Source organism: Ranitomeya imitator, chromosome 3, assembly GCF_032444005.1.
Source record: "Ranitomeya imitator isolate aRanImi1 chromosome 3, aRanImi1.pri, whole genome shotgun sequence".
Lineage (NCBI taxonomy): Eukaryota > Metazoa > Chordata > Amphibia > Anura > Dendrobatidae > Ranitomeya > Ranitomeya imitator.
The window spans coordinates 584,406,301-584,425,293 of record NC_091284.1 but is presented as its reverse complement, the minus strand read 5'-3'; the positions used below and the strand labels follow the sequence as shown (position 1 = coordinate 584,425,293).

The following is an 18,993-nucleotide window of genomic DNA, read 5'->3' as shown; positions in this document are numbered from 1 at the left end:
AGGAGATCTGCATGGAGGAATGGGCCAACATACCAACAACAGTGTGTGGCAACCTTGTGAAGACTTACAGAAAACGTTTGACCTCTGTCATTGCCAACAAAGGATATATTACAAAGTATTGAGATGAAATTTTGTTTCTGACCAAATACTTATTTTCCACCATAATATGCAAATAAAATGTTAAAAAAACAGACAATGTGATTTTCTGGATTTTTTTTCTCAGTTTGTCTCCCATAGTTGAGGTCTACCTATGATGTAAATTACAGACGCCTCTCATCTTTTTAAGGGATGGAACTTGCACTATTGCTGACTGACTAAATACTTTTTTGCCCCACTGTATGTATGTATGTATATATGTGTATGTATATATGTGTATGTATATATGTGTATATATATGTGTATATATATATGTATATATATATATATATATATATATATATATATATATATATATATATATATATATATATATATATATATGTATATAGTGTGTGTGTAGTGACATATGTCTAGGGTTATATGTGTGACTAGTGATAATGTCCATATCTCACCAGGAGGTCTAGCTAAGGCCAAGAAGAAAGGAACACTTGACACCCCCTAGTGCTTGGAGGGGAGATGCCAATTGCGGCCCGAGGGTTAGCTATTCCTGGGAACCATCTCACAAGTGTCTCCAGAGGAAAATAATATATATTCATTAGTAGAGCGGCCATGCCCAATCAAACAGACTGCAATTATGATATTAACCTGGGGGGCCGGTCTAGAAACCTGACCTCAGACCAAAGTTATAAATTTCGGCTGCAGACAGAATTGTGTTCACATGATGGGGGCAGCCTGAGAAGCTGGTGTGATCGAATCTACATCGTCCTACCCTCAGGGAGCAGAAAGCAAATACCAGTTAGATAATTTCTGTAAGTTTCTCCTGTTTATTTTGACACTGTTTTGCATAAGTTGTAAGTCTTTTTATTATCAGATTTTTATACCTTTTTCTTATTGTAAGCATTGAACCTTTTGTTATTAAAGTATAAAACTTTAACAAGTTGAACCTTGAATGTTCTAAAAGAATCCATAGCCTAAGGTGTGTGAGCCTTATGAGTGATAGACATATTTTTATTAGTATTGTTAGTTCTGGGACTCATCGCCCGTGTATTCGATGAGTGGTGGCAGCGTGTATGAGCGAGTGTGTGGCCTGGGTCGGTGTGTGATTTATGCTCCCATTACAGCATAGGACAGAGGTTGAATGCTGGACTGAGAGTGGGGAGATAGATTAACCCTTGCAGGCACAACCCCAAGTCATGTGTGAGAGCAGGCACGTGACGAATAAGTGACACCACGGAGAAGGGATCCGTGACACTGTGAATAGGTGATCACTTGTTTTTAACAGGACAACTCCTTTAATTGTACTGAACTTGTGTTAAGTCTATGTAAACATGTGTATAGTGTTTTGCTCATATGCTTTTAATGAAAAAAAAAGGAGTAAGAACGTTTATATACTGAAATGTTCTCATTACTTCTGTTATGTAACCATGGAGCCGTATACACCATCCCCTTTAAGGATTAGGGCATATTCACTTGCAGTAAATTATTGCAGAAATTCCTGTAATTTACCCAAATCTTACTAATATGGCTTGCAGACAACCCAACAGTTGTGTAGGAACTACCTCATTGTTGTACCTTAAATATCCCATTGGATATATTTATCACACACACAGTTAAAGTATTCTTCGTTAACTTTATCCGACTAGCTAGGTTTCTTACTTTTACTTCTTATCCTAGCTGGAGTCATGATTCTACAGTCACAACTTATCATTTATGCATAATATCTGATTGATGGGGTTCCACCAATAGGATCTATTCCATTTCACAAGTACAGATGTCCTGGGTCCCATGATCCCACATTGGTTGTGCAAGTCTACAGGACCTAAAAAAACACAAGTACTGTCCTTGGCTAGCTCTATCAGTCTCAGAATCAATGGTAGTGTAGGAGAATACAGGTGTGACCTCTTCACATATAAACAGACTCCAATTCTCATGGTAGGTGTGGATTCTAGCAATAAGAATTACTTTTCCATCATGGACTGGGGATCAACAGGATTGTAGGTGTTTTAAGGTTACATTAACATTTCTTCTCCGAAATCACATGTAACAAGCTTGATAGAATCAGATACTTGAGATGCTGTTGCCCAAACTCCAAGTTGTTCATTGACAAACACGTGGATCTTAGAAAAACTCCTAATTAATATTAGTGCTTTTTGCATTTACATTGTATACATATGACATCACATAGCTTTTTCATTCAGCCAACTAATATTTCCTAAACCATACCTCACTAGGTAGAATATTCCTCACACAACTTGTTGCAGACAAATAAATTGTAATGTCATACTGTGATACGAAAACAACTCAATCACTCACTTATTTATGGCAATAGGTTATTATAAGGGTCAATTTGGTCAGGACTTTCTGTACGCCATCATTTCATCTTTAACCATTTGCTCAGCTAAATGACAGGGATTGAATAATCTTACATTACCTGATCTTGATATAAAATTAATATGGGTCTTTTCACTTGTAAGAATTGTGGGGTTGATTCTGGTGACTATGTTCGGCTGTTCCATCAAAAAATCTACAACATCCATTTGATCATTTAGTAGATCCTAAAGAAAAACACATTGAAGTAAAACATACGTGAAAGGCAATATATAACAAGCTGTCTTCCATGAACAGAAAATACAGCGGGTGCTGTAGTACCCTGGCTCGAGACCGCATGGACCAGGGGTCATCCAACCGAACACCTGTACTCCTTTTTCCATGGGCATACTGCTACTCAGACAACACAGGGTGAGGGTAAAACAGAGTGGCAATACTTTATGAACCACAAAACAGACGATAACACATAGAACAGTCCCAGCAAAATACACAAGATAGGGCAAATTACAGAGTCTCACTCTTCTGCTGACTTGTCAGGATTAGAGCAGCTGTGACTTTGGAGCTTCCAGGGCCAGCTACCCCCACCTGTAGCATGCATAGAGGGGTGTAATGTCAAGCTTAGGAAGCTGACAGCCCATTGATGTACAAAGCCAGGTGACTGGAGGGTCACCATCTGGCTTGTCCAAACATTTCCATGGAGCCAGGTGACCAGTGAGTCCCAATTCTGGCTTTCCCAAACATATCTGTGGGACTCACTTTGGTGGGTCCAAATCCTGGCTCCACCAAATGTATCCAAGTGATCAGTGATGGTCAATGGCTCAGATCTGTATTCTTTCATCTGGGGCCGTAATCACCTAAGCTGGTATCCTATAGAATATAAAATCCGTGTTCCTTGTGATATAGCCATGATGTCCTGACTTCTGTCCTGTAGAGCAGAGGTCCCCAACTCCAGTCCTCAAGGCCCACCAACAGGTCATGTTTTCAGGATTTCCTTAGTCTTGCCCAGGTAATAATTGCATCACCTGTGCAATGCAAAGGAAATCCTGAAAACATGACCTGTTGGTGGGCCTTGAGGACTGGAGTTGGGGACCTCTGCTGTAGAGTATTTCTGGCTATAGTTTTATAAAGAGACTTTGGTTTTTGGATATCTTGTTACAGAGCCATAATCCCTCCATTGCTAACCACTGGGCTTGATGTCACCTGACAAGACAAAGGTGACATCAACCCTCCCCAACTATTACCACCACATCAGAGCAAGTGAGAAGAGCGAGGCTAAGTGCCAAAATTGGCGCATCATACAGATGGGCCTTTTCTGGCGTGGCGGAGAGCTGATGTTTTTAGCCTGGAGGGGCTATATCCATGGCCCCTTCCTAGGCTATTAATATCAGCAGCTGTATGCTTAGCCTTAGCTGGTTATTAATTATAGGTGGACCCTACCTCATTATTTGCGTGGTCCCCCATTTTATTAGCCAGTAAATGCTAAGCATGCAGCTGACAATAGCCATAGGTATTACCCCCTTCCCAGGCTATAAACATCTTCCCCCAGCCAACGGCTTTCCCTCCATTGGTTAAGAAAATTACGTGAGAGCCCACGCAATTTTTTTTCTGAAAAATCATCTTTTAATTATTAAATGCATGTACAGTAAGCTGCACACAATGTACTAATTGTATGTCACTGACATCTGCATAACTATTCTATGTGTATATACTATTTGTAATCCATCTATTCTATCGGGTCCTGCTGTGATTTTACTATACACGGCTGCTGAATTGACGGCTATTTTTCTTTCTATCTATATAGGTATATATGCGTGTTATGAAAAATATTGCCTTTGAAAACAATGTGAAAATGACAGAATTAATCTATGTAAAAGCTCATGCTAAAATCGCATTGCAAGTGGATAGCAATCGCACTGCATTAGGATGTAAATCGGATGCTAGGTGTTAAAAAATAGGTTTGTACTTGCATGAAAAACGCATTACATTCGTCCGACTTTGCAGGAACAAAATCGGGCATATTTTAAAATCACTATTGTGACTCCAGCCTTGGCGTATGTGTGCAGGGTGAGCATTTGCTCTCAGAAATTTCTGCAAGGTTTCTGCATCTCTTGGCAGCAAAAACGCCACTTTTTTTGCTGTGGTTCTGTACAGCAATGAAGGCTTTTTTTAGCGAAATAAAGGTATTTTAAAAAAAGCTTTGTGATGTGCGTGATACAGTAGCATCAGGGTAATGGGATTAGGGCTTGGTGTCAGCAGTTGTCACTGACACTAAAGGTACAGTCACACTCAGCGACACTGCAGCGATATAGACAACGAGCTGATCGCTGCAGCGTCGCTGTTTAGGTTGCTGTAGAGACGTCAAACACAGCAGCTCCAGAACGATGCAGGAGCGATCCAGTGACGTAACGGCGACTCACTTATCGTTGTAGCTGGTTGTTAGCTCCATGTAAAACATTGCTGGCATCGTTGCTTTTGCTGTCAAACACGACGATACACGCCGACCTGACGACCAAATAAAGTTCTAGCTACGACCAGCGATATCACAGCGGGATCCAGATCGCTGCTGCGTGTCAAACACAACGAGATCGCTATCCAGGACGCTGCAACGTCACGGATCGTTGTTGATCTCGTTGTAAAGTTTCTGAGTGTGAAGGTACCTTAAGCCCTAGGTTTAGTAATAAAAAGGTGTCAACCAGACACCCTAATTACTAAGCTGGTAAGTAAACACACACACACACACACACACACACACACACCACACACTACAACCATAGAAGATCGGAGGAAACAGGAGTACTTAGGGTTAAAAATTGGTAAGCTTTATTACAAAAACATATCAAGTCATATAAATATATTCCACAAAGTGATACTAAAACCGGATGATGTGCCAGATCAATAGCGCCACCTATGCCCCAATAGAACATAATACATAGTGAGAGGTAAAGGGGAAAGTATGTTCCAAATAAAAAAAAAAAAATCTATGTTCTGACCAAGTGGTCAAAAATGTGCAAATACCAAAGGATAGATGGGGAAGTGGCACTAGATCGCATCCAAGGGGCGCTCTTGGATGCGATCTAGTGCCATTTCCCCCATCTATCCTTTGGTGAGTTGTTCCTGCTGCATATTTGCACATTTTTGACCACTTGGTCAGAACATAGATTTTTTTTTTTTAATTTGGAACATACTTTCCCCTTTACCTCTCACTATGTATTATGTACTATTGGGGCATAGGTGGCGCTATTGATCTGGTACATTATCCGGTTTTAGTATCACTGTGGAATATATTTATATGACTTGATATGTTTTTGTAATAAAGCTTACTATTTTTTAACCCTAAATACTCCTGTTTCCTCCGATCTTCTATGTTTATATGGAGTGGGGTAACTGTTTCCTATGGCGTAACTGTACGCAATATCTAAAGCATTATGTGGTTGTCTGGTACCCTGTTTACACACTACAACCAGCCTATGTAGGAGTGTTAAAAGAATTAACCTACATAGACTGTAATCAAACAGCAACTGTTAATTTTTATGAAAAAATTAAAGGGAACCTGTCACCCCGAAAATCGCAGGTGAGGTAATCCCACCGGCATCAGGGGCCTATCTGCAGCATTCTGTAATGCTGTAGATAAGCCCCCGATGTTACCTGAAAAAGGAGAAAAAGACGTTATATTATACTCACCCAGGGGCGGTCCCGCTGCTGGTCAGGTCGGATGGGCGTCTCCGGTCCGCTCCGGCGCCTCCTATCTTCTTTCCATGACATCCTCTTCTGATCTTCAGCCACGGCTCCGGCGCAGGCGTACTTTGCTCTGCCCTCTTGAGGGCAGAGGATAGTACTGCAGTGCGCAGGCGCCGGAAAGGTCAGAGGCCCGGCGCCTGCGCACTGCAGTACTTTGTCTGCCCTCAAGAGGGCAGAGCAAAGTACGCCTGCGTCGGAGCCGTGGCTGAAGATCAGAAGAGGACGTCATGGAAAGAAGATAGGAGGCGCCGGAGCGGACCGGAGACGCCCATCCGACCTGACCAGCAGCGGGACCGCCCCTGGGTGAGTATAATCTAACGTCTTTCTCCTTTTTCAGGTAACATCGGGGGCTTATCTACAGCATTACAGAATGCTGCAGATAAGCCCCTGATGCCGGTGGGATTACCTCACCCGCGACTTTCGGGGTGACAGGTTCCCTTTAAAAAATAAAAAATTACATGGGCTCCTGCATCATTTTCATAACCAGCAGAGGGAAAGCCGACAGCTGAGGGCCATAGAGGTTTCCAGGCAGCTGTTTTCTTACAAGAAACAGAAGAAAAAAGTATTTCAGGTCACCAAAGATTCATCCAATTGTGGTCACTCCAGAGTTTATAGAATGCGGTTCATGGACATGGAGACTCCCAGGTGAATGAAACATATACACAAAAAGGAGGAAGTCCAGTCACCAGCAAAATGACATTAGGTAGAGTAAAATCAGTCTATGATTTTAAAACACCTGTCCTTTATTGTAATTTCATTAAAACACCTTACTTACGCCGTTTCAGACCATACAGGGTCGTTAGTCATAGCAAATAAAACATACACAGAAAATGTATCCAAAAAAGGATGGGGGTGACTGAACTTCCTCCTTTTTGTATAGCTATTTGCTTAGCTTTTACTGGATAGTATACAGGGGGACCTCAGAATTTTTTTTTTACATAGGATCCCCCTATAAAATCTAACTAGCAAAGACTAGGCAGACATATGCGGGCTGATATTAATAGACTAGGAAGGGGCCATGGATATTGGCCCTCTCCCAGACTAAAAACATCAGCTCTCAGCCGCCCCAGAAAAGGCGCATCTATAAAATGCGCCAAATCTGGCGCTTAGCCTCACTCTTCCCATTTGCCCTGTAGCAGTGGTAAGTGGGGTAATGTTTGGGTGGATTGATGCCACCTTTGTGTTGTCAGGTGACATCAAGCCCAGAGGTTACGATTGGAGAGGCGTCAATAAGACGCCACCATTACTAACCACAGTAATATTATAAAAAACACACACCCAGAATAAAGACCTTTAATTGATATTATGACAGTCCTTTATTGAATCCAAATTAAAGCATACCTACCGAATTCCTAATACACTGAAGCCAATGTCTCCTGCAAAAAAAATAAAATAATAAACCACAATATTCCTCACCTGTCCGCCAAGAAGATGATAATCCATAATATCCCACAAAGATCTTGATGACTTTGAGATCATTTACTGATGTTACTGCTCTTAAGGACAGCTGGCTACACTCTACACTGCAGGAGCGATTACCTCCTGTGTCACAGCACTAAGCTGTGGTGAGAAAGTTTACCAGAGATCATCAGCTGATGAACTTGTCTGACTTCTCACAGCAGCTCAGCGCTATACAATGTGGGAGCGATGAGTAGCGCCGGAAGCCGGTTAGAGCTCGATGTGACTGTCCTACACACGACATGGGCATCAGGGATTTGGCATTAAGGTGCTTAAAAAAAAAAAAACACAGAAAGGACTGCATCTCCAAAAATCATACATTGCTCTACTGACACTTGGCTAAAATATGTAAAACTGAACATGAGTTTTACATTCGGATCAGACTATATGAAGCCCTGTTACGGAGAACCTTTCATTGGCTTCTAACGTTTGTCGCCTTAAAGGAGCAGCATCATGTGCTAACCATCGCCACCTAAACAATGCACCAGCAGGGCTGGCGGCCTGGTGCTTCACAGTGCCCATGCTGCAAGACTGAGACCCCATGACTCCAGACTGAACAGCCCCAAAAGCAAAAAACTACAGCAACAATAGCCGCCACACAGCACCAACACCAAATGAAAGGAGCACTGAAATTCACCCTCCTCAGGCTGTCACCGTGACATGGTAGTGGGCTTCATACTGTCTTATAAGAATGTTAAACTAAGAATATCATTTACAGTTTATATATATATCTTTTGTGCTCTCCTCCCATTTGGCACAGGTGATTATAATTAGCAGGAGACTGCAAAGGGGGTCCATCCTATTACTGCTCTCCTTTGAGAGCTTGAGGAAGGGGAGTTTCAGTGCTCCTTTCATTTGATGTTGGTGCAATGTGGCGGCCATTGTTGCTGTAGCTTTGTACTTGAGAGGCAGTGCAGTCTGGAGACATGGGGACTTGCAGCATGGGCGCTGTGATGCACCAGGCCGCCCCCCTGCATTGTTTAGGTGGCGATGGGTAGCATATGACGCCGTTCCTTTAAGGCGGCAAACGTGAGAACCCAATGAAAGGTTCAGGATCCACTGAGAGGATCGCTGTCACATTGCAGTGGGCTTCATACAGTTTGATCAGAATGTTAAACTAAGAACCTCATGTTCAGTTATATATTTTTTTGTTAGAGGCATTAGATCAATTAACATTTTGTGGAGGTGCTGTTCATTCTCTTTTGCAGCATATTCTATGTGCACAGTATGTTCTTCAGCCTGTCAGAACAGACCTGTAATGGTCACTAATCGCCTTGTATACAGCCAATCAGTGGTTGTTTAAAATACAACTCCAGCGGGATTTTCTTTTTAATTGTAGCGCTGGAGGGCTACTAAACTAAATTCCTTGCCCCTAGGATTATATACACCAGCTGACGTCTTCATCTTTTATCAGAACTCCTCCAGTAGGTCTCCAGCAGTTTGTGACCTGCCGAATTGCTCCGGTCTTTGATGGGAGAGCAGGTCGTCACTTTTTAATTCAAGTCTATGAGAACAAGTCCAGAATGAGGCTCTCAGACTTATACTGAGAGCTTGTGATAGTTACTTCTGGCTTCCGGTTAGTCAGAAGCTGCGGTCACAAGACAGAGCAGGACCGAAGCAGCACCGGGAAGAGCTGAAGATGGCGGGTGGGGAGTATAATACTAGATGCAAGGAGCTTGTGTTAGTAGCGCCACTCTGGATCTGAATTAAAAAAAATGCTTTAGCAGTGCTTTAACAGCCTGGATCGGCAAGTGTAAAGGGATATAAGGCAATACAATCTTTCCATAAAGCTATTTGCAGATTGCCTATTTAGCATATTATCTATTCAAACAAAATCAATGTGCCTAAAAGCCAAGTGACCAAATAAGCATTTTTATGTAGGTTATATCTGGATTTAAAAAGTGAAAAGAATGCTTTATGTTTGTTGCTAGACAACAATCTATTTTTTTTTTAGGAATCTAACTAAAATTTTGTTGTAGCCTTTATAATGTATTTTACTTTATGTTTCTGCAGTTATAGATGTGTATTGAACAACATAATGGTGTTACCTTGACCCCTCTGGAGCACAGTATGTGATTATCTAGCCCTGCGACTGATTACCATTATTATCAGGTGTCGCACTTTCGCTACCACTTATTTATTTTTTTCATCATCAATATGCATCTGCTCCATCCTTGTACAACGGCTCACTCAGAAAGGCAGCACTAGGTAAATGTAATTTACAGCAATCATGTGTATACAGTATGGCTGCAGGAGATGACAGTCGGTACAGGATGTAACCACAACTTTAACTAAATATTACAATGATTTATCTGTCTCATATGCTTTGTGAATGATAAGCTCACCATGAACACTGCCCTCTGGAAGAACCCCGTGGCATCCATGATCTTCTGTAGAATAACTGTCTCCATCTCTTCAACATCCATCTCCTCGCTGTTAAAGGGCATACCGTTAAACAAAACTTGAGGCAACGGACCCAGGCCACTCTTCTTATAAAAGGTTGCTCCTGCCTGTTTAAATCAGAAGCATAAGAGTCTCACACAAAATGATTCTGACTGCAACATGGGAGATGCTAATACCATGCGACATGACCATTAAGTGTATGGGCTCTTCAAGGGATGCAGCGTGCATCGCTAGGCTATGGACCAAGTTATCTTTCTAGTCTATGAGAGGATTAGAAGGAGCCCATCTACTAAGCATATAACAAGAACAATTACAATATATATACCTAATTCTAATGGGCGTCCTTATCAGCAGTAGAATATTGCATAACCATGGATGCAAATATATAAGAGAAGAGGCTTCCAAATTGTTTGACATGGAAGGGAATCACAATCAAAATGTTAATAATAATCTCTTTATTTATATAGCGCCAACATATTCCGCAGCGCATTACACTTTGCACACATTATCATCACTGTCCCCACTGGGGCTCACAATCTAAATTCCCTACCAGTATGTCTTTGGAATGTTGGAGGAAACCAGAGTACCCGGACGAAACCCACGCAAACACGGGGAGAACATATAAACTCCTTGCAGATATTGTCCTCGGTGGGATTTGAACCCAGGACTCCAGCGCTGCAAAGCTGCAGTGCTAATCAATGAGCAACCGTACTCCCACAAATCTAAATGTTTCTAAATCAGTGAACCCCTTCCCCTTTGTTTGTTTTCGACAAATTCATTTTTATAATGGATTAAAACTGAAGCAGAATGAATCCCCTTTACTGAAAAAGACAAACCTTGATGTACAGTACAGACCAAAAGTTTGGACACACCTTTTCATTTAAAGATTTTTCTGTATTTTCATGACTATGAAAATTGTACATTCACACTGAAAGCATCAAAACTATGAATTAACACATGTGGAATTATATACTTAACTAAAAAGTGTGAAACAACTGAAATTATGTCTTATATTCTAGGTTCTTCAAAGTAGCCACCATTTGCTTTGATGACTGCTTTGCACACTCTTGGCATTCTCTTGATGAGCTTCAAGAGGTAGTAACCGGGAATGGTTTTCACTTCACAGGTGTGCCCTGTCAGGTTTAATAAGTGGGATTTCTTGCCTTAGGCCGGCGTCACACTCTGCATAAGACAATATGGTCCGTAATTTACGGCCGTAATACGCAGAAAAGTCCCCAAAATAGTGGTCCGTATCTCCTCCGTAGGCAGGGTGTGTCAGCGTATTTTGCGCATGGCATCCTCCATATGTAATCTGTATGGCATCCGTACTGCGAGATTTTCTCGCAGGCTTGCAAAACCGACATATGGACATACAATGGATCAATGTGCTCAAAAAATCGTAACATATATGCTGTCATATATATATCAGTATATCAGTACACATATGTATATATATTAATATGTCATCCAGCGCTAGATAGCTTTAACCCCTTCGTGACAGAGCCAAATTTTTGAAATCTGACCAGTGTCACTTTATGTGGTAATAACTCTGCAACGCTTCAACAAATCCCAGTGATTTTGAGATTGTTTTTTCGTGACACATTATACTTTATGATAATGGTAAATTTAGGTCAATATGTTTTGTGTTTATTTATAAAAAATATCAAACATTTCAGAAAAATGTTAAAAAATTAGCAATTTTCAAAGTTTGAATGATTATCCCTTTAATCCAGATGGTCATACCACAGCAAACCATTAATAACATTTCCTTACATCAGCACCATTTGTAAAATGTTCTTTTATTTTGTTAGCATTTTAGGAGGTTTAAAAATGTAGCAGCAATTTTTCATTTTTTCAAGGAAATTTACAACATTTTTTTTTAGGGTACTATCCATGTTTGAATTGACTGTAGGGGTCTCATATTGAGAAACCCCCAAATGTCTTACCATTTTAAAAACAGCACCCCCTGAAATATTGAAAACTGCTGTCAGGTAGTTTATTAACCCTTCAGGTGCTTTACAGGAATTAATGCAAAGTGGTATGACAGAAATTAAAATGTGTATTTTTACCACCTAAGGCCATGTTCACACAGTGCGTTTTTTACTGCGGAACCGCAGCGGTTTTGCAGCTGTTTTCCATGCAGGGTACATAACAATGTAACCCTATGGAAAACAGTCACTGCTGTGCACATGATCCGTAATTTCGTTTAAAAAGCCGCGCAGAATAGCTGCGGCAAAAAAGAAGGAGCATGTCACTTCTTTTTCCTGAACCGCAGCGGTTCTGCACCCATAGACCTCCATTGTGAGGTCAAAATCGCAGTAAAACCCGCAGATCAAAAATATATCTGCGGGTTTTACTGCGATTTGATGTGCAGAACCGCTGCAGCAGGAAGTGCGGGGGAGCGGGCGGAAGTGCGTGGGCGGAGTGTGGCTGCCCCCCCGTGCTCCGATCCCGCCCCCCCCGTGTTTTTTTTTTTCACTAAGGTTAGAATAGGGGTAGGGGTAGGGTTAGGGTTAGGGGTAGGGTTAGGGGTAGGGTTAGGGGTAGGGTTAGGGTTAGGGTTAGGGGTAGGGTTAGGGGTAGGGTTAGGGGTAGGGTTAGGGGTAGGGTTAGGGGTAGGGTTAGGGTATTTTCAGCCATTTTAGCCCTAAAAAGCTTCCTAGGAAACACACAGTCTCTGCATAGAAAACTGCATAAAAAAAGGATAAAAAAACGCATCAAAAAACGCATCAAAAAACGCATCAAAAAAGGACAAAAAAAGGACCAAAAAAAGGACCTGCGTTTTCTGCCAAGAGCTGTAGTTTTTTAAAAAAAACTGTCCTGAAAAAAAAAGGATGGAAATCCTGAACGTGTGAACATACCCTTGGTAACTTCTGAACAGGTTACAACAGCCGACAGACTCTAAGGCCACTATTTGGTCGTGAATTGCCATCGCAAACATCAGGACCACACAATCATGATCTGAGGGCACCAATTGCGATAAAGAGGAAGCCCGCACACTCTGTTAACCATTCATAATAATGTAGTTACTATTGACAGCAGCATCTAAGGGGTTAAACAGATATGTACGGTGCCAACACTGATCGTGGCTGATACAGCAAGTTGTCAGCTATAGTGTACAGCTGACAGCTGCTGGATTGTCACCTGTATGGGGAGGCTATTCCCTTATATCTCAGATCAGTTAAAAGACGTATTGGCTGTCATTAAGGGGTTAAAGCCGGTAATTCAATTGCCGGCTTTTGCCATCTCCTTCCTAAACCCGACATGATATGAGACATGGTTTACATACAGTAAACCATCTCATATCCCCATTTTTTTTGCATATTCCACACTACTAATGTTAGTAGTGTGTATGTGCAAAATTTGTGCGCTCTATTAAAGGGTTAAATGGCGGAAAAAATTGGCGTGGGCTCCCGCGCAATTTTCTCCGCCAGAGTAGTAAAGCCAGTGACTGAGGGCAGATATTAATAGCCTGGAGAGGGTCCATGGTTATTGCCCCCCACCCCCTCCCCTAGCTAAAAACATCTGCCCCCAGCCACCCCAGAAAAGGCACATCTAGAAGATGCGCCTATTCTGGCACTTGGCCACTCTCTTCCCATTCCCGTGTAGCGGTGGGATATGGGGTAATGAAGGGTTAATGTCACCTTGCTATTGTAAGGTGGCTTTAAGCCAGATTAATAATGGAGAGGCGTCAATTATGACACCTATCCATTATTAATCCAATTGTATGAAATGGCTAAAACACACACACACACATTATTACAAAGTCTTTTAATGAAATAAAAACACAGGTTGTTGGAATATTTTATCCTGGTAATCCACCTGAAGACCCTTGCTCTGTAACAAAGGAAAAAAAAAAAAACAATATCTCATACCTTCCGATGATCTGTCATGTCCCACGATGTAAATCCATCTGAAGGGGTTAAATTATTTTACAGGCAGGAGCTCTGCTATAATGCAGCTGTGCACTCTCAGGTAAGGACCTCCCACTGGTAGTCAACATTTCCTCAAAAAATTTGGACACGCATCAACTGGCCGTACTTCAAAAGGGCTTATCCTTTTGCCCTATGTACAAGTTTAACTCTTTTGAACTCAGCATGGACCTACAGAGGTTTTACCGTAACCTCAGACTACACGTCCATTTCTCAGCACAACCTCCTGCATTGAATCCCTCAAGGCAGGACAAGACCTTACTTGAACTCCACAACCTGGGGCTTCGGACCCCCAGTCTCTACATGCCACCACGTTCCAACCCTCCAGTGGAAACTTTCGTTTCCCTTGTAGAGAGAGATATTCACACATTGACTCGGGAAATGGAGCAGGGGAAGTTCCAGTTCCAGACCAATCTCTCACCTTCAGAGAAACTCTTACTGGAGCAACTATCGTCAGACAAGTCGTTGATAATTAAACCAGCGGATAAGGGTGGGGTGACGGTGGTCATGGATAGGACTGATTATCTTGAGGAGGTATATAGACAACTAGGGAACACTATGGTGTACAAAATAATATCACATAACCCTTTGAATCAATTGGTACAGAAAATTGCACCGATTATTGATTTTCACTTTCAAGCAGGCACTATTGACAGTAAGATGAGAGATTTCCTCATCAAAAGGGACCCCATCACCCCTATATTTTATGTTTTGCCTAAAATACATAAAAGATTAGTTAAACCTCCTGGCCGGCCCATCGTTTCCCTGACCGACTCGGTCCTGTCACCACTATCAATGGTGCTGGAAAAAAATCTTAACACCACTAGTTAAAACCACTCGCTCTTTTTTGCTAGATACCAATGACTTCATTCAAGTCATTAGATCTTTGGGCCCTATATCCCCCTCCTCCTTCTTGATTACGTGGGATGTCAACAGCTTGTACACGTCAATAGTTCATGAGAAAGGCTTAGCAGCTACGGACAGACTCCTGAGTGATAACAAAATTGACATCAAAATTCGCCATTTCTGTGCCGACCTTTTGGGCCTGGTACTTAGAGAAAACTACTTTATGTTTCAGGACACTTTCTATGCCCAACTACAAGGCACAGCAATGGGCGCGAACGTAGCGCCCCCATATGCCGTAGCATATATGGCGGCCTTTGAAAATGACTACGTGTACAATCATCCCTTGTTCATAACCCACTGCAGGGTTTGGCAGAGGTATATCGACGATATATTCTGCGTCTGGGACGGTCCAATTGATTCACTCTTGTTATTTGACCAACACATCAATAGCATCTGGCCCGAACCTGGATTTTCCATGCAACATGACACATCCAGGATTAGCTTTCTAGACACCTTAATCTATAAGGAGAGGGAGGGTCACTTGTCAATCGACTTATTTACTAAACCTACAGATCGTAATGGTCTTTTACACTTTACCAGTTGCCACCCATCCTCCATTAAGAACTCCATTCCCAAATCGCAATTTCATAGGGTTGACAGGATTGTCTCCGATAAAAATGTCAGAGAAACAAGACTCATTGAGATGGAGCACAAATTTATCAATAGGGGTTACCCACAGGGGGTCCTGATGGAGGCCAAACAGAACCTATCAAAGAGTAAACCCAAGGATAGCCAAAAGAGAATCCCCTTTGTTTCCACTTTTCACCCTTTCTCTGGCCTTGTACAGTCTAACATCAGGAGACACTGGAATATCTTAAAAAGTTACCCTAACATTCCAGAGTTCAAAGTGCCCTTCCTGTCATGCTTTAAGCGAGCTAGAAACCTCAAGGATAGATTGGTCAATGCAGATGTTGGTTCAAGCACTACGGTCCCTAAGCAAACCTTCTTACAAACTCAGAGACGAGGTACATTCCCGTGCCTAAACTGTCTGCAGTGTAGCAACGTACAGAAGGGCCCCGCGGTCTTCCACCCCCAAACTGGCAAAGCCATCCCCATTAAAGGTTTTTTTACCTGTGAGTCCACGTACGTGGTCTATGTCATTAAATGCCCATGCGGTCTGGCATACGTAGGGGAGATCACACAGACAGTGAGGGAGAGAGTGGCCCAACATAAATCTACTATTCGATGCAATAAAACACACCTCCCCCTTCCATACCATTTTCTGATAAAAATCATAGCATTGCCCAACTCAGTTTCCAGGTTTTAGAACAGGTGGACATCCCTAGAAGGGGTCAAAACCGCATCAGGATGCTCCAAAGGCGGGAAGCATACTGGATTTATACACTACAGACTCTAGAACCTAAGGGATTAAACAGGGACTATGACGTCTCAGCTTTTTTGTAACACACTGTATACGTGTAATAGTTTATTGATGTTGTATTTTGACCTTATTGGACTAAACGTCTTGGTTTTAACTGGTTTTTTCCTTTGTTCCTTCACAGAACCGTTAATTGCACCCCTTGCACTGAGCACTTCACATGGTACAGTATTCGTATTTAATGCCATTATCATATAGAGTGTTAATTTGATCTCTATATTGTTAGTGTGACCACCATTCAGGGACCTGGTTTAATTTTTATAGGTACCACTGCCACTGGGCACTTTGTCCGATATATGGGTCCCCAGCCTGGTCCACACTTCGATTCAGCCCGTCCTGTGCTACGTGTCTTTCTCTACACGCAGTCTCTGTACCCATAGACACAGTTGGCCTGCTCCCTAATCTCTGTGCGCAGGCGCTGCCATCTCTATAATTCTGCCCAATCCTTCCCTGATCTCGGCACCCCCTCTGTGCACGCGCGGCTCCTCCGGTCATGTGACCCTATGACGCGATGGGCCAGGTGACCAATTGATGGTGCGCAGTCTCGGGAGCAGCGCGGCCCTTGCATCACGGCGCCGGTGTCTTCTAAGGTCCCAGGTAAAGTAGCGCTCTTTCTTAGCAGCGTTCGCCCTCGCCCCCTCTCCTTGCACCTTCCTCAGTCTGTTTACCTATCGCCTGTATTTCCCTCCACAGCGCTTCTACCTCTGCGAGCAACTCGCCTCTTTGCAGCGTTTTCCCTTTACCTTCACACTGCTCAAGGTAACGGACATGGCACCAGGGAAGTACTGCTGTTCTGGGCTTATGAGTCTATATTTTGCATCATGATATGCATCTCTATTATGTTTCTTAGACGCTATCCTCTCCCGGTGTCCATCTGACGCTGAGTCTTGTGTGGGTCCATACACACATTTTGTGGTCTCCAGGTATTAGTTTAGATCCTTGGGGGGCATATTACCCTGGTTATACGCTAAACACTATATACCGACATGCATAATACCTGTATAGGCAGGCTCTTGGTGGTCACACATTAGACTGATGGTCATCACGGTATATTCAACGGGGCCTTATGCCCAGCCGCTTTGCATGACACCTGCACCATGGCATTATCTCATGTATTCATCTTCTTTTTAGGCAGCTCACTGTGCACTATAGCCATATGACCCCGCTCTTGGGGAGGTCACCCCGTAACCTGTATCCTTTTTTTTGGGGGGGTTTTAATCAATTTTCAATCCCTTTTTGATAATCCTTTGGCATTACTTGGATACGTTCACCTCACAACAATTTTTCTTAAACACGTCCACAGCTCTTAGTATCTCCTGAACAAGGCTCACGGAACACCAGGCCGGATTCGCTCAGACCGCCACGGTTGTTGTTTGTCACCAAAACAAATGATGTATTTTATTTAGCAGATTGTATCATGTCTATTCAAACGACCAAAGGAAACAATGAACCTCCGCACTGCTGTTATTAGGCTAGACTCTGTTATTTTTATCACCCTTTTTTTGGGGAGTAAGCCGATATAATATCCTTTTTTATACAACGGGGTGCGACTTGCAAAGTAATACATAACAGTCCATGAAACGAAGAAAAAAAAGTGCACTTACCCGTGTATGTAAAAAGTCACAACTTTATTCGGACAACATTACAGTAAATTTCAGGGAGAGTGTAGAAAAAATGCGGACAACGATCGTTTCGTGCCTCAGCACTTCAACGGGTCCAAACACTGAGAGGAAATAGGGTGGGTCTATATCAGCATAAGCTGAAAGGTGCTGCCCCTCCTATTACTCCTCCTGTCGACAATGTGAACCAATCACCTATATCACAAATGTGAAGACATTAATTACAAAAACACATTTAAAAATAATTTAAAAACAATGCCACCAAAGATATAAATCTGAAATATAACATTGCAATGAATTTTATAATAACTTTTCAGAGGAAAACTGCCATGTCGATCCTTTCATTTAAACCTAGGGGGCCTACAGCGTCTGCACGCATGATCCATCTCCCTTCTTTTTGGAGTAACAAGCGCTGCAAGTCTCCACCTTGTTTTGGTAAGGAAACCTGTTCCAACCCCGCAAAACGTAAGGAATGTATATTACCATCGTGTTCATTTCTTACATGGTTAATAAACCTTGGGACCCCTTTGCCTGTTCTCACCGAATTAAAGTGTTCTCTTTTATTCTTTTGAACAACGGCCGGATTGTCTTGCCTATATAATAAAAGCCACATGGGCAAAAAATAACATATACAATATGAGTGGACCTGCATGAAATGAAATCTCGAACCGTATGTTGGATGGGGCCAATTTTAACATAGGTGCCTGTCAGATGGTATTTACAAAAATTACAATGGCCGCATTTAAAATTTCCTTTAGATGTATTTGATGTGAGCCAATTATCCCGATCTGAGGAGAACCTATTTCGCACTAACAGATCCCTAATATTTCTGCTACGTCGACATGCAAATAAAGGCCCCCTATCTGTCATTTCTTTCAAGTCAGTGTCCCGACCTAGGATATGCCAGTTTTTACGAATTACTGATCTAATTATTGAATCCATAGGTCCAAATTCAAAACAAAAAACAAAACTTTTTTCTTTTTTTGTGGACCTGACACGGGAGTTATCATATATATATCTATACTCGCAGCTCTATTTAAAGCCTCGTCTAGGACCGAATGCGGATACCCTCTTTTTGAAAACCTCTTATATAGTTCTTCTGATTGCCGTTTAAATCCCACTAGACTATTAT

General features: G+C 42.2%; 1 protein-coding gene across 1 annotated transcript in view; it reads right to left on the bottom strand.

The window, feature by feature from the left end:
• UGGT2 (UDP-glucose glycoprotein glucosyltransferase 2) overlaps positions 1-18,993 on the bottom strand; it is a 559,388-nt gene that overhangs the window by 280,340 nt on the left and 260,055 nt on the right. The window contains exons 17-18 of the mRNA XM_069758034.1: positions 9,969-10,133; positions 2,531-2,654 (exon numbers count right to left, since the gene is read on the bottom strand). Coding sequence (XP_069614135.1) covers positions 2,531-2,654; positions 9,969-10,133 — 289 coding nt within the window. The remainder of the gene's footprint in view (positions 1-2,530; positions 2,655-9,968; positions 10,134-18,993) is intronic.